This window comes from Oncorhynchus mykiss, chromosome 29 (genome assembly GCF_057628025.1).
Source record: "Oncorhynchus mykiss isolate SJ-2025 chromosome 29, ASM5762802v1, whole genome shotgun sequence".
In the NCBI taxonomy this organism is placed as follows: Eukaryota; Metazoa; Chordata; class Actinopteri; order Salmoniformes; family Salmonidae; genus Oncorhynchus; species Oncorhynchus mykiss.
In genome coordinates, this window is record NC_143050.1 from 6,472,898 (window position 1) to 6,489,545 (window position 16,648).

At 44.1% G+C, this 16,648-nt stretch overlaps 1 protein-coding gene across 1 annotated transcript in view; it reads right to left on the reverse strand.

The window, feature by feature from the left end:
• Positions 1–16,648, reverse strand: part of LOC149970326 (FRAS1-related extracellular matrix protein 2-like) — a 126,353-nt gene that overhangs the window by 91,951 nt on the left and 17,754 nt on the right. Inside the window, exon 2 of the mRNA XM_090226230.1 lies at positions 9,371–9,460. Within this exon, the coding sequence (XP_090082356.1) occupies positions 9,371–9,460 (90 nt within the window). The remainder of the gene's footprint in view (positions 1–9,370; positions 9,461–16,648) is intronic.

Below are 16,648 nucleotides of genomic sequence, written 5' to 3' on the forward strand. Positions count from 1 at the left end.
GGGGATCCATAATAAACCCCAGGAAGAGTAGCTGCTGCCTTGGCAGGAACTAATGGGGATTCATAATAAACTCCAGAAAGAGTAGCTGCTGCCTTGACAGGAACTAACGGGGATCCATAATAAACTCCAGAAAGAGTAGCTGCTGCCTTGACAGGAACTCATGGGGATCCATAATAAACTCCAGGAAGAGTAGCTGCTGCCTTGACAGGAACTCATGGGGATCCATAATAAACTCCAGGAAGAGTAGCTGCTGCCTTGACAGGAACTAATGGGGATTCATAATAAACTCCAGGAAGAGTAGCTGCTGCCTTGGCAGGAACTCATAGGGATCCATAATAAACCCCAGGAAGAGTAGCTGCTGCCTTGACAGGAACTAACGGGGATCCATAATAAACTCCAGGAAGAGTAGCTGCTGCCTTGACAGGAACTAACGGGGATCCATAATAAACTCCAGGAAGAGTAGCTGCTGCCTTGACAGGAACTCATGGGGATCCATAATAAACCCCAGGAAGAGTAGCTGCTGCCTTGACAGGAACTAATGGGGATCCATAATAAACTCCAGGAAGAGTAGCTGCTGCCTTGACAGGAACTCATGGGGATCCATAATAAACCCCAGGAAGAGTAGCTGCTGCCTTGACAGGAACTAATGGGGATCCATAATAAACCCCATGAAGAGTAGCTGCTGCCTTGACAGGAACTAATGGGGATCCATAATAAACTCCAGGAAGAGTAGCTGCTGCCTTGACAGGAACTAATGGGGATCCATAATAAACTCCAGGAAGAGTAGCTGCTGCCTTGACAGGAACTCATGGGGATCCATAATAAACCCCATGAAGAGTAGCTGCTGCCTTGACAGGAACTCATGGGGATCCATAATAAACTCCAGGAAGAGTAGCTGCTGCCTTGGCAGGAACTAATGGGGATCCATAATAAACCCCAGGAAGAGTAGATGCTGCCTTGACAGGAACTAATGAGGATCCATAATAAACCCGAGGAAGAGTAGCTGCTGCCTTGGCAGGAACTAATGGGGATCCATAATAAACCCCAGGAAGAGTAGCTGCTGCCTTGACAGGAACTAATGGGGATCCATAATAAACCCCAGGAAGAGTAGCTGCTGTCTTGTCTAAGCAAATAACAAATACAAAACTTTCATTTTAACATGGGGAAACTATTCATTTTGTTAACCAAATCATCGTGTAAAAGCAAGGGAGCTGTTTCCACTATTTATTGCAATTTTATGGTGTTTTGTGGTGGAACACTGAGCAGGTGATGTCAACAAGATGTCAACCCTGTTGCCCATATATAGACAGGCTACAAAATGTTTTCACAATTAATCGTTTTTTTGTTTGTGAAGCTTCCGTTCAATTGCCCCTCCCTGTTGCACACAACAAGCCTACATGCTCCCATGTCACAAGGAGATTCAAGGCTGATTTAAGATTCAATCATCAACCCTGTTATGGCCAACCCTGTTACGGGCAACCCTGGTTACGGTCAACCATGTTACTGTCAACCATGTTACTGTCAACCATGTTACTGTCAACCCTGTTATGGTCAACCCTGTTACGGTCAACCCTGTTACGGCCAACCCTGTTACGGTCAACCCTGTTACGGTCAACCCTGTTACGGCCAACCCTGTTACGGTCATCCCTGTTACGGTCAACCTTGTTACGGTCATCCCTGTTACGGTCAACCCTGTTACGGTCAACCCTGTTTACGGTCAACCCTGTTATGGTCAACCCTGTTACGGTCAACCCTGTTACTGTCAACCATGTTACGGTCAACCCTGTTATGGTCAACCCTGTTTACGGTCAACCCTGTTACGGTCAACCCTGTTTACGGTCAACCCTGTTACGGCCAACCCTGTTACGGTCATCCCTGTTACGGTCAACCTTGTTATGGTCAACCCTGTTTACGGTCAACCCTGTTATGGTCAACCCTGTTTACGGTCAACCCTGTTACGGTCAACCCTGTTTACGGTCAACCCTGTTATGGTCAACCCTGTTTACGGTCAACCCTGTTATGGTCAACCCTGTTTACGGTCAACCCTGTTACGGTCAACCCTGTTACGGCCAACCTTGTTACGGTCATCCCTGTTACGGTCAACCCTGTTTACGGTCAACCCTGTTACGGTCAACCCTGTAACGGTCAACCCTGTTATGGTCAACCCTGTTTACGGTCAACCCTGTTACGGTCAACCCTGTTATGGTCAACCCTGTTACAGTCAACCCTGGGATCCTGAGTGGTGCAGTGGTCCAAGGCACTGCATCTCAGTGCTAGATGTGTCACTCCAAAAACTCTGATTCGATTCCAGGATGTATCACAACCAGCAGTGATTGGAAGTCACATAGGGTGAGGCACAAGTGGCTCAGCTGGGTTTGGCCGGTGTAGGCCATCAGGGTAAATAAGAATTTGTCTTAACTGACTTGCCTAGTTAAATGAAGGAAACATAAATGTACAGTCCACCCTGTTACTTTATTTGCATTTAATAAGCACTTTCTTTTTTTTACTTCTTGAGATGGGAAAAGGTGTTTTTTACTCAGTTGAACATGTGCTTCTTTATGACAGAATTCTGACATGAAGTGAATTCAAAAGGGTCCGAGTTGCACATCTCAAAAGGCACTGAACTGGTGGAATGACCCATCTATGTCCAGTACTTAAACTACACCAGCTTTCTCTAAAAGGTGGAACAGTACAGGTAAAGACAGGAGGAAGAAGAGGAGGAAGAGTACTGGTAAAGACAGGAGGAAGAGGAGAAAGAGTACTGGTAAAGACAGGAGGAAGAGGAGGAAGAGGAGGAAGAGTACTGGTAAAGACAGGAGGAAGAGGAGAAAGAGTACTGGTAAAGACAGGAGGAAGAGGAGGAAGAGGAGGAAGAGTACTGGTAAAGACAGGAGGAAGAGGAGAAAGAGTACTGGTAAAGACAGGAGGAAGAGGGGGAAGAGGAGGAAGAGTACTGGTAAAGACAGGAGGAAGAGGAGGAAGAGTACTGGTAAAGACAGGGGGAATAAAGAGGAGGAAGAGTACTGGTAAAGACAGTAGGAAGAGGAGGAAGAGTACTGGTAAAGACAGGAGGAAGGGGAGGAAGAGTTATGGTAAAGGGGGAATAAAGAGGGGGAAGAGGAGGAAGAGTACTGGTAAAGGGGGAATAAAGAGGAGGAAGAGTACTGGTAAAGACAGGAGGAAGGGGAGGAAGAGTTATGGTAAAGGGGGAATAAAGAGGAGGAAGAGGAGGAAGAGTACTGGTAAAGGGGGAATAAAGAGGAGAAAGAGGAGGAAGAGTACTGGTAAATGGGGAATAAAGAGGAGGAAGAGTACTGGTAAAGGGGGAATAAAGAGGAGAAAGAGGAGGAAGAGTACTGGTAAATGGGGAATAAAGAGGAGGAAGAGTACTGGTAAAGAAAGAATGCAGAGAGGAAAGAGGAGGAAGAGTACTGGTGAAGGGGGAATAAAGAGGAGAAAGTGGAGGAAGAGTACTGGTAAAGATAGGAGGAAGAGGAGGAAGAGTACTGGTAAAGGGGGAATAAAGAGGAGGAAGAGTACTGGTAAAGGGGGAATAAAGAGGAGAAAGAGGAGGAAGAGTACTGGTAAAGGGGGAATAAAGAGAAGGAAGAGGAGGAAGAGTACTGGTGAAGACAGGAAGAAGAGGAGAAAGAGGAGGAAGAGTACTGGTAAAGGGGGAATAAAGAGGAGGAAGAGTACTGGTAAAGACAGGAGGAAGAGGAGAAAGAGGAGGAAGAGTACTGGTAAAGGGGGAATAAAGAGGAGGAAGAGTACTGGTAAAGACAGGAGGAAGAGGAGAAAGAGGAGGAAGAGTACTGGTAAAGGGGGAATAAAGAGGAGGAAGAGTCCTGGTAAAGGGGGAATAAAGAGGAAGAAGAGGAGGAAGAGTACTGGTAAAGGGGGAATAAAGAGGAAGAAGAGGAGGAAGAGTACTAGTAAAGGGGGAATAAAGAGGAAGAAGAGGAGGAAGAGTACTAGTAAAGGGGGAATAAAGAGGAAGAAGAGGAGGAAGAGTACTAGTAAAGGGGGAATAAAGATGAGGAAGAGTACTGGTAAAGGGGGAATAAAGAGGAGAAAGAGGAGGAAGAGTCCTGGTAAAGGGGGAATAAAGAGGAGAAAGAGGAGGAAGAGTACTAGTAAAGGGGGAATAAAGAGGAGGAAGAGTACTGGTAAAGACAGGTATAGAGGAGGAAGAATGTGGAAAAGGATGAAAGGAAAAGGGTGAATTTGAGCGACATAGAAATTATTTGTGACATGACAGCAGATCTCAGAAATACAATAACACCTTCACCACATGGCCAAAAGTATGTGGACACCCCTTCAAATTAGTGGATTCCTCTATTTCAGCCACACCCGTTGCTGAAAGGTGCATAAAATCAAGTACACCGCCAGGCAATCTCCATAGACAAACAATGGCACTAGAATGGCCCGCACTGAAGAGCTCAGTGACTTTCAATGTGACAGGGTGTCTCCTTTCCAACAAGTCAGTTTGTCAAATCTCTGCCCTGCTAGAGCTGTCCCGGTCAACTATAAGTGCTGTTATTGTGAAGTGGAAACGTCTCTGGAGTGATGAATCACACTTCAGAATCTGGCAGTCCGACGGACAAATCTGGGTTTGGAGGATGTCAGGAGAACGCTACCTGCCTGAATGCATAGTGACAACTGTGAAGAGGAGGAATATTAGTCTGGAGCTGTTTTTCATGGTTTGGGTTTGGCCCGTTACTTCCAGTGAAGGGAACTCTTATCACTACAGCATACAATGACATTCTAGACGATTCTGTGCTTCCAACTTTGTGGCAACAGTTTGGGGAAGGCCCTTTCCTGTTTCAGCACGACAATGCCCCCGTGCACAAAGCGAGGTCCAAACAGAAATGTTTTGTTGAGATCGGTGTAGAAGAACTTGACTGGCCTGCACAGAGCCCTGACCTCAACCCCATTGAACACCATTGCGATGAATTGGAACACCGACTGCGAGCCAGGCCTAATCACCCAGCATCAGTGCCCGACCTCACTAATACTCTTGTGGCTGAATGGAAGCAAGTCCCTGCAGCAAAGTTCCAACATCTAGTTGAAAGCCTTCCCAGAAGAGTGGAGGCTGTTATAGCAGCAATGTTCCAACATCTAGTTGAAAGTCTTCCCAGAAGAGTAGAGGCTGTTATAGCAGCAGTGTTCCAACATCTAGTTGAAAGTCTTCCCAGAAGAGTGGAGGCTGTTATTTATAAAATAAAATAAAATATGTAACTATTATTTAACTAGGCAAGTCAAATAAGAAACACATTCTACCTGTTACAGCAGCAAAAGGGGGGACGAACTCCATGTTAATCCCCATGATTTTGGAATGAGATGTTCGACGAGCTGGTGTCCACATACTTTTGGTCATGTAGAGTATCTCTGTAGCAGTTTTAGGTTTTCCTTTAGCTTTGTTGACGTGTTGTTGTTTTTGTTGATAATGTTTTAAGGATATTTAAGGTTATGTTCATGCTTAATCTGCACGGTACTCAACAGAGAGATAATTGTCTTCTTCCCTCCTTCTGACACCCAGGTGGCAACACGCATCTCCACATGCCTGGCACACATCTCATCTTGGAACTCGGCCCCACCACCTCAAGCCTCAACAAAACAGAAGCTGCTCTTCCTCCCGGGAAAGGCCTGCCCGCTCCAAGACCTCTGCATCACGGTTGACAACTCCACAGTGTCCCCTTTGCCAGAGTGCAAAGAACATTTGCATGACCCTGGACAACACCCTGTCATTCTCTGCAAACAGCAAAGCAGTGACTCGCTCCTGCAGGGTCATACTCTACAATAGTGTTTCCCAAACTGTGGGGCGAAACTTCCCACTCCTATGGGAGGGCAACGCCCACACAGCCCAGTCAAAACTTCCCACTCCTATGGGAGGGCAACGCCCACACAGCCCAGTCAAAACTCCCCACTCCTATGGGAAGGCAACGCCCACACAGCCCAGTCAAACTTCCCACTCCTATGGGAGGGCAACGCCCACACAGCCCAGTCAAAACTTCCCACTCCTATGGGAGGGCAACGCCCACATAGCCCAGTCAAAACTCCCCACTCCTATGGGAGGGCAACGCCCACACAGCCTAGTCAAAACTTCCCACTCCTATGGGAGGGCAATGCCCACACAACCCAGTCAAAACTTCCCACTCCTATGGGAGGGCAACGCCCACACAGCCCAGTCAAAACTCCCCACTCCTATGGGAGGGCAACGCCCACACAGCCCAGTCAAACTTCCCACTCCTATGGGAAGGCAACGCCCACACAGCCCAGTCAAACTCCCCACTCCTATGGGAGGGCAACGCCCACACAGCCCAGTCAAAACTCGCCACTCCTATGGGAGGGCAACGCCCACACAGCCCAGTCAAACTTCCCACTCCTATGGGAGGGCAACGCCCACACAGCCCAGTCAAAACTCCTCTCTGTCCTGGCACCCCAATGGTGGAACGAGCTTCCCCTTTATGTCAGGACAGCTACGATTTTGAGGGGAAATGTTCTTGCTACGATTGTGATATGTTGTGATATGTCTCACCTAGCTATCTTAAAGATAAATGCACAAATGTAAATCGCTCTGGAAGAGCATCTGATAAAATGTAAAAGGTTAAGAGGAGAAGGAGAGAGCGAAAGTGAGAGAGGGGAGACACAGAGAGAGGGGAGACACAGGGAGAGGGGGGAGAGGGGAGAGGGAGAAAGAGAGAGAAAGAGGGAGGGAGGGAGGGAGGGAGGGAGGGAGGGAGGGAGGGAGGGAGGGAGGGAGGGAGGGAGGGAGGGGAGACACAGAGAGAGGAAGGGAGGGGAGACACAGGGAGAGGGGGGAGAGGGGAGAGGGGAGAGGGAGAGAGAGAGAGCGAAAGTGAGAGAGGGGAGACAGAGAGAGGGGGGAGAGGGCAGAGGGAGGGAGGGAGGGAGGGAGGGAGGGAGGGAGGGAGGGAGGGAAGAGATGGATGAGGATAAATATGGAGAGATAACGCGAAAAGGAGGGAGAGGGAAAATGTAGTGACAACGGATTACTGTCATCAGCCAGGGACGTGTGTGTGCGTGTGTGTGTGTGTGTGTGTGTGTGTGTGTGTGTGTGTTGCCACTCTTAGGTAAACCAATATGGGCAGGTTAGCTAACAGAGAGAGGTCAGGGGTTGAGACAAACTGAAGGGTAACCATAGCAACAGCATGTTTATGCATAAGAGTAGTTGTGAAGTACTGCCAGGAACACAGCCAGTAATGAACCTGAGAGAGACACACACACACACACACACACACACATAGAGGTGTGCAGCTACTAAGTATACATCTAAACTTAAGTAAAGTTTGAATCCTCTAAAAATATATCCTTTCATCCTTTTCTCACTGATCAAACACAAATAGATATTTGAACGCAAAACGTTCAATAGCATTTACACATAGTAAAATATTAAAAACTAGACAATTCACAGACTCTAAAGATACTCTTCCCAGAGGAGGACCATAGCGGACCTGTTCAGATACAACAGACGAGACAGGACCACAACAGACCTGTTAAATACAACAGACGAGACAGGACCACAACAGACCTGTTAAATACAACAGACGAGACAGGACCACAACAGACCTGTTAAATACAACTAGCTAATCAGGCAGGCAGCTAGCTAGCTAATCAGGCAGACAGCTAGCTGGCTAACCAAGCAGACAGCTAGCTAGCTAACCAAGCAGACAGCTAGCTAGCTAACCAGGCAGACAGCTAGCTAGCTAATCAGGCAGACAGCTAGCTGGCTAACCAAGCAGACAGCTAGCTGGCTAACCAAGCAGACAGCTAGCTAGCTAACCAGGCAGACAGCTAGCTAGCTAACCAGGCAGACAGCTAGCTGACTAAGCAGACAGAGAGCTAGCTAGCTAACCAGGCAGACAGCTAGCTGACTAAGCAGACAGAGAGCTAGCTGGCTATTTTTTGCTGCAGTTAGGTAGCCTAACTTGCTTATAATTGACAAGTCACAAAGTTTAGGCCTGTTTCTGGTGCATGTCTTTCATGATACTCATTTGCCACAACAAGTTCATCAGGTCATTGTAAAGAAGCACCGTGTGGAAATAGTCCCAACCATCTTTTTGATCTGAATACCCCGTCTTTAGTTAGCTTCTATAACCGGCTAGTTGTCTGTCTGCTGTTGTATCTGAACCAGGCTTAATTAACAGACAAGGAACAAGACTTGGAGACAGAACACGAATCACTATTAGAAAGCTGTATTATATGTTATATAGTCACAGAGGCATGAAAGTAAAACAATCGTTACAAATCAGGATTGGCATGAGACAGTGTGTGTGTGTGTGTGTGTGTGTGTGTGTGTGTGTGTGTGTGTGTGTGTGTGTGTGTGTGTGTGTGTGTGTGTGTGTGTGTGTGTGTGTGTGTGTGTGTGTGTGTGGTAACGTAATATAATCCTTTACATGGCGACTCCCGTTACTTCCGAGGGCTTGGTCTTCCCCACTAAGACAGCCCTGTAAAAATGTGTCTGTCCCCAATCTTCCCCTGTATCACAGCCCTTTAAAAGTTGTCTCTTCCCAGTCTTCCCCTGTAACACAGCCCTATAATATGTCATGTCAGTAATTACTTGTCTGTTGCTTGGGGCACTGCCCCACTTTTACAACCCTGAGCTATCATTATTAATCGCCCCTGACGATGCACACAAACACGCGCACAAGTGTACACACACACACACACACACACACACACACACACACACACACACACACACACACACACACACACACACACACACACACACACACAGAGAGCCCCTCTGGTTAGCCATAGGCTCTCATTATCAGCCGCTTTGACTGACTGGTCAGAGGACTTCAATATCAACCACTGCTTTGTGACAACCCTTTAGCCCCGAGGATAGCTCAGTTATGTGTGTGTGTGTGTGTGTGTGTGTGTGTGTGTGTGTCGCTAATACATAGCGGGGATGTGACAATTGGACCATTTTTCTTAATGATTAAACTGCCATTTTGTATCGGTTTTCCCGTATAATTCCACGTGAATTCACAATGCAGACAGTACAGTACATGTCTGCATGTCTTAGAGTCTCATGGGTTCCTCTACAGTCTACAGGGATTAGTCTTTTTTTTCCTCGTTGCTGTTTCAATATTACCTCCAGCTATTCACATGATGTCCTTTATCTGCAATCAATCATAACAACATCTCTAATTCCATGACAACAAACTGGTAACTATGCAGGAGACAAACAACAAGAAGTGCAGCATTTAATATTTCGCTGAAAAATATGCAGTACTGAGTAGACTGCATAGCGTGTGTGTGTGTGTGTGTGTGTGTGTGTGTGTGTGTGTGTGTGTGTGTGTGTGTGTGTGTGTGCGTGTCAACAGGGTGACAGTCTTACCGTTGTCTTCAACAGAGAAGAGGAAGAGGTCTGTGGTTGCGCTCTCTTCATTTCTTAACACATAGCAGATCTTTAGGTCATCAATGTCAGCTGCAAAGAGAGGAGGAGGAGGAAGAGAAAGAGGAGGAGGAGGAGGAAGAGGAGAAGGAGGAGGAAGAGGAGGAAGAGGAAGAGGAAGAGGAGGAAGAGGAGGAGAAGGAGGAGGAGGAGAAGGAAGAGGAGAAGGAGGAGGAGGAGGAGGAAGAGGAGGAAGAGGAGTAGGAAGAGGAGGAAGAGGTGGAGAAGGAGGAGGAGGAGAAGGAAGAGGAGAAGTAGGAGGGGGAGAGAAAAAGGAGGAGGAAGATGAGGGGGAGGAAGAGGAAGAAGAAGAGAAGGAACGGGAGGATGAGGAGAAGGAGGAAGATGAGGAAGAAGAGAAATAGCGGGAGGAGGAGAAGGAGGAGGAAGATGAGGAGGAATAGGAGGGGGAAGAGGAGGATGAGGGGGAAGAAGATGAAGAACAAGAGGAGGGGGAAGAGGAGGAGGAAGAGGGTAGGAGGACATGTTAACTGACAATCTGTTTTCTGAACAGAAAATAAACCTCTAGCATACTAGCGATCTTAATAATGCTCCTCATATGTCATGGATATTTTTTTACAAAGGCTATTTTATCAAACAGAAAGATGTCTTTCGGGTTTCTGTATTTATATGGGTATGTACAGTATGTGTATACTTGGTGTGTACTCCTGTAGATCCTTGAACATGTATGTCAGTCTTCAGAAAATGTCCACCGTCACCCCTTCCTTCAACCTTTAGAAAATGTCCACTTTCACCGCCAAGAACAGTGTTTACATATATCTTTTTTTTAAACTGCTTCATAAGGACGAGAGAAACATATGGCGGAGGCGTCATTAATAGCCCACGCTACTCGTCATAGGGGCGATGCGGTTTCAATAAATATACATTCCCATAACAACTGAAAAGAAGTCTCAAATAGCCGCTTGTCCCTTTTAATAGCCGGGAATCATTACAGCAAATTAAATGCCCTTTTTTCAAACACACGTCCAATCTAAATAAATGGTTTATTTACATGTTTTATTTACTCTGTCATCGTTGCTAACCAAAAAGTTAAACACGACATGAATGCTACCGGTACTGGCTCTCCAGGAGGAGGAGGAGGAGGAGAAGGAGGAGGAGGGGAAGGAAGAGGAGGAAGAGGAGAAAGTACTGCTCTCCACGGTGCTGAAGCGTGAAATTGGGGGTGTATCAAATCAAATCAAATTGTATTTGTCACATGTGCCGAATATGTAGTAGACCGAATAAAACCTTACAGTGAAATGTTTATTTTAACAAACCCTTAACCGACAATGCACTTTTAAGAAAAATATCTTAAAAATAGATAAGTAAAAAAAATAAAAAAAATAATGCGAGTAACAACTAATTAAAGAGCAGCAGTAAAATAACAATAGCGAGGCTATATGATAGATGTATGATAGGCTGCCTAATCTTTGCAAGTCTGATCTGTGATGTTTTTGTTATTGGAATACTTATTCTGGTCATACTGAGGTCAGTGAGGTAGTCTTTTTAACAAAACATTTGTGAGCAAAAGCCGTTTGCAAATAAGGAAAAGACACCTGGCTGAAAATAGAAGCCTGTCTCTAATACGAACCAGTTGTGTTTAAGGGATTGAAGGAAATAAAGGCCTGGGCTATTAATACATTTTTTTACAGTAATTTACAATGCATTGGTTGGTTACTTTCTTATTAATGCATTTTGAAGAGTATCCTACCTGGTTCTTCTGTTTTCCTGTTCTCCTATGGTTTACTACTATTTAGCATATTTACAGTGCATTCGGAAAGTATTCTGACCACTTGACGTTTTTCACACGTTGTTACGTTACAGCCTTATTCTAAAATGGATGACATTTATTCCTCATCAATCTACACACAATACCCCATAATGACATCACAATGCCCCATAATGACATCACAATACCCCATAATGACATCACAATACCCCATAATCACAAAGCAAAAAAAACATTATTAATATTTATTGTTGCAAATGTAATAAAAAAAATACAAAACTGAAATGTCTCATTTACATAAGTATTCAGACCCTTTGCTATGAGACTCTAAATTGAGCTCAGGTGCATCCTGTTTCCATTGATCATCCTTGAGATGTTTCTACAACTTGTACAGTACACACTGTAGACACAGACAGCTTGAGATTTGAGGAAAGTAAAATTATTCATAACTAATTCCATTGTTACTGACTTTTATTACAAAGTTAAAAACGATGAGTCAGTTTAAACAACAGTGAAATGCAAAGAGCTGTCAAATCAGAACTTGATGACTTTGAGAAAAACTTTCATGTAAGACTTCACACTGGTTACCAAAATATCCTCAAACGCTGTTTGAAGTGAATAAGCATTAAAGGACTATTACACCACTTTTTTAAAACCTTATACTCTTTATCTCTAGCACCAAACCAGTGAAAGAAGTGCATTGGTCTGTGGATAAAAATACATGTTTTTTTGTAAAAAATAAAAAAGGAGCTACTGTTTGAACCATAGTGTGTGGAAGCTAAATTAACACAATGTACAATAATAATGCCCTGCCTAGCATTTTTATACACGACCCTAAGCATGATGGGATGTTAAAGTCACATTTAACTCAGGAACCACACCTTTATGTGAAAGCGTCTGCTTTCAATATACTTTGTATCCCTCATTTACCAGAAGTGTTTCCTTTATTTTGGCAGTTACATGTATATACACTATATACACTGAGTGTACAAAACATTAAGAACACCTGTTCTTTCCATGACATAGACTGTTAAGGTCAATCCAGGTGAACGCTATGATCCATTCACTTGTTGAATCCACTTAAAATCGGTGTACAGGAAGGGGAGGAGACAGGTTTAATAAAGATATTTAATCCTTGAGACAATTGAGACATGGCTTTTGTATATGTGCCATTCAGAGGGTGAATGGGCAAGACAAAATGTTTAAGTGCCTTTGAGCAGGGTAGGGTAGTAGGTGCCATGTACACCGGTTTGTGTCAAGAACTGCAACGCTGCTGGGTTTTTTCCACACTCAACAGTTTCCGGTGTGTATCAAGAATGGTCCACCACTCAAAGGACATCCAGCCAACTTGACACAACTGTGGGAAGCATTGGAGTCAATAAGCATACCTGTGAAATGCTTTCGAAACCTTGCAGGATCCATGCCCCGACAACTTGAGTCTGATTCGACGATGCAACCCAATATTAGGAAAAGGTTCCTAATGTTTTGTGCACTTAGTGTATATCGCATCGTGTTTGAAAATCACTTTTGATGATGTCAGCGTGTGGAAGTGTTTAACTTTTTTTTCTTCCCAATACAACATAGAAATGTACCGTTTTCTCACTGGTGCTGGAGATAATGATGCAGTTGAAAAGTGGTGGAATTATCCTTTAAGACTGGCTCACCCACTGATTATCTCTCTGTCTCGCTCTCTCTCTGTTTTGTTTTCTCTCTCTATCTTCCTCTCCCTCGTTCTCTCTATCTATCTGTCATATCATTGTTTAAAGACGGAAGCTGTCCCACCCTGCCTCTCTCTCCCACTGGTTCTCTCTCTCTCTCTCTCTCTCTCTCCCTCTCTCTCTCTCTCTCTCTCTGCTTCTCTCTCCCACTGGTTCTCTCTCTCTCTCTAACTCTCTCTGCCTCTCTCTCCCACTGGTTCTCTCTAACTCTCTCTGCCTCTCTCTCCCACTGGTTCACTCCCCCTCTCTCTCTCCCCCTCTCTCTCTCCCACTCTCTCTCTGCCATATCATTGTTAAAAGACGGAAGGTGTCCCACTTTGCAAACGTATCAATCAGCTCTGCTGTAACAGCAGCACTCTGCCTCTTGTATCGTGTGTGTATGTGTGTGTACGCGTGCGTGCGTGTGTGTGTGTGTGCGTGCGTGCGTGTGTGTGCGCATGCGTGTGTGTGTGTGTGCGCGTGTGTGTGCATGTGTGCGTGTGTGTGTGTGTATGTGTGTGTGTATATGTGTGTGTGTGTGTGTGTGTGTGTGTGTGTGTGTGCGTGTATTTCTCGCTCTCGTATCACGCTGAGTTGCTGTTTCCATTTCTTATCACCCCTCCAGCGTGGGTTTATCAACTCTGAGGGACAGTATTCCGGAGACAGAATAATTAAGCCTACTTCTGGGTTCAATAGAGAATATACACTGAAAGTCTATTTTTATACAGAAATATAGACTTAAAGACATGCTCCGGAACTTTGGTTCATACGGTACATGCATAATCTATGAGCAGAATAACAATTTAACTTCACCTAGCAACGAAATAAATCCCTAAGCAACTTTTCTCTGGAAGATGTTTGGCGCCATTTTCGATACATTTTTTTTAACACGTGGGCCAGCCCCCTAGCAATTTGAGTTCCAGCCAATGAGCTTCAGCCCCTTCCCATTTGAGAGCACACACAGCAGAGAGAGTATTCCTCTGCACCTGCTTTAACATCTGAAAACTTGTGAGACAAATAAACTTTGATTTGAGAGTGAGCAATGATGTGCTGCACATATCTGCACAGATATGATGTAGTACGCAATTTTCTGGGACCAGTTTTGGCTCTTGAAAAAAAATTGTATGGACAATCTCTTTAATCTGTCTGGGAAACCTGGCATGAAGATTCCAGGACCCAGATTACATAAACCTCTGGACAATTTATTTTTAACCTAAATAAAATGGTAAACTAAAAATGTTCAACAAGAATCCACTGAAAGTACATTTTTGAATTAGACTTAATCTGCTAGTAGGAAACCAGCCCTTGAAAGTTAAAGTACTGCATTGACTCCACCAGAAAGAAACAGCACACATAAAATAAATACTATAGTATTCACTGTAGTGATTTTGTGGTCTAAAGTCAGGAAAAAACACTACAGTGAAAACTGTAGTATTTACTGTAGTATTTACTGTAGTACTTACAGTTAACTATAGAATACATATTGTAGTTAAATAACTGTTGTATACAGTGTCTTCGGAAAGTATTCAGAGCTCTTGACTTTTTCCACATTTTGTTACGTTACAACCTTATTCTTAAATTGATCAAATAAAAACATTTCCTGAGCAATCTACACACAACACCCCATAATGACTAAGCGAAAACATGTTTTTTTAGAAATGTTTGCATCATTTAAAATGTGTGAAATAATTAATTAAATTATAAAAACAGAAATTTAAAAATAATTTTAAAATAAACATAAATACCTTATTTACATAAGTATTCAGAGCCTTTGCTATTAGACTTGAAATTGAGCTCAGGTGCATCCTGTTTCCAATGATCATCCTTGAGATGTTTCTACAACTTATACAGTACACACTGTAGACACAGACAGCTTGAGTTTTGAGGAAAGTAAAATTATTCATAACTAATTCCATTGTTACTGACTTTTATTACAAAGTTAAAAACGATGAGTCAGTTTAAACAACAGTGAAATGCAAAGAGCTGTCAAATCAGAACTTGATGATTTTGAGAAAAACTTTCATGTAAGACTTCACACTGGTTACCAAAATATCCTCAAATGCTGTTTGAAGCGAATAATTAATTATAAACAGAAAGGTAAAAATAACTTAAAAATAAACTGAAATACTTTATTTACATAAGTATTCAGACCCTTTGCTATGAGACTCTAAATTGAGCTCAGGTGCACCCTGTTTCCATTGATTATCCTTGAGATGTTTCTACAACTTGATTGGAGTCCACCTTATAGTAAATTAAATTAATTGGACATTATTTGGAAAGGCACACACCTGTCTATATAAGGTCCCACAGTTGACAGTGCATGTCAGAGCAAAAACCAAGCCATGAGGTTGAAGGAATTGACTGTAGAGCTCCGAGACAGGATTGTGTCGAGGCACAGATCTGGGGAAGGGTACCAAAAATGTCTGCAGCATTGAAGATCCCCAAGAACACAGTGGCCTCCATCATTCTTAAAAATAGGAAGTTTGGAACAACCAAGACTTTTCCTAGAGCTGGCCGCCCAGCAAAACTAAGCAATCGGGGGAGAAGTGCCTTGGTCAGAGAGGTCATCAAGAATCCAATGGTCACTGATAGAGCTCCAGAGTTCCTCTGTGGAGATGGGAGAACCATCCAAAAAGGACAACCATCTCTGCAGCACTCCACCAATCAGGCCTACAGTAGGGTGGCCAGACGGAAGCCACTCCTCAGTAAAAGGCACTGGGAGACTAGTCAGGATTGAGGGAAAGAGGACCGGAGCAAAGTATAGAGAGATCCATGATGAAAACCTGCTCCAGAGCACTGGAAGACGAAGATTCACCTCCCAACAAGACAACGACCCTAAGCACACAGCCAAGACAATGCAGGAGTGGCTCTGAATGTTCTTGAGTGGCCCAGCTTAGAGCAACACAACCCATCCAACCTGACAGAGCTTGAGAGAATCAGCAGAGAAGAATGGGAGAAACTCGCCAAATACAGGTATGCCAAGCTTGTAGAGTGATACCCAAGAAGACTTGCGGCTGTAATCACTGCCAAAGGTGCTTCAACAAAGTACTGATTAAAGGGTCTGAATACTTATGTAAATATATATTTTTTGTATAAATAGGCAAACATTTCGAAAACCTGTTTTTGCTTTGTCATTATGGATATTATGTGTTGACTGATGATAAAAAAACAATTGAATACATTTTTAGAATAAGGCTGTACCATAATAAAATGTGGAAAAAGTCAAGGGGTCTGAATACTTTCCGAAGGCACTGTGTATTACGGAACGAAAATATAAGCGTTACATGCAACAACTTCAAAGATTTTACTGAGCTACAGTCAATTAAAATACATTAATTAGGCCCTAATCTATGGATTGTTCATGATTGTGCAGGGGTGCAGCCATGGATGGGCCTGGGAGGGCTAAGGCCTACATACTTGGCAGCCAAAAAGAAAAAACAAAAAAAATGAAGGGCTTAATTTGTTACGCCTGCTCCAGCATCCGAGGGTGTCATTACTCACACCTGTCACCGTCATTACTAACACCTGTCACCGTCATTACTCACACCTGTCACCGTCATTACTCACACCTGTCACCATCATTACTCACACCTGTCACCGTCATTACTCACACCTGTCACCGTCATTACTCACACCTGTCACCGTCATTACTCACACCTGTCACCGTCATTACTCACACCTGTCACCGTCATTACTCACACCTGTCACCATCATTACTCACACCTGTCACCGTCATTACTCACACCTGTTACCATCATTACTCACACCTGTTACCACCTGTTACCATCATTACCC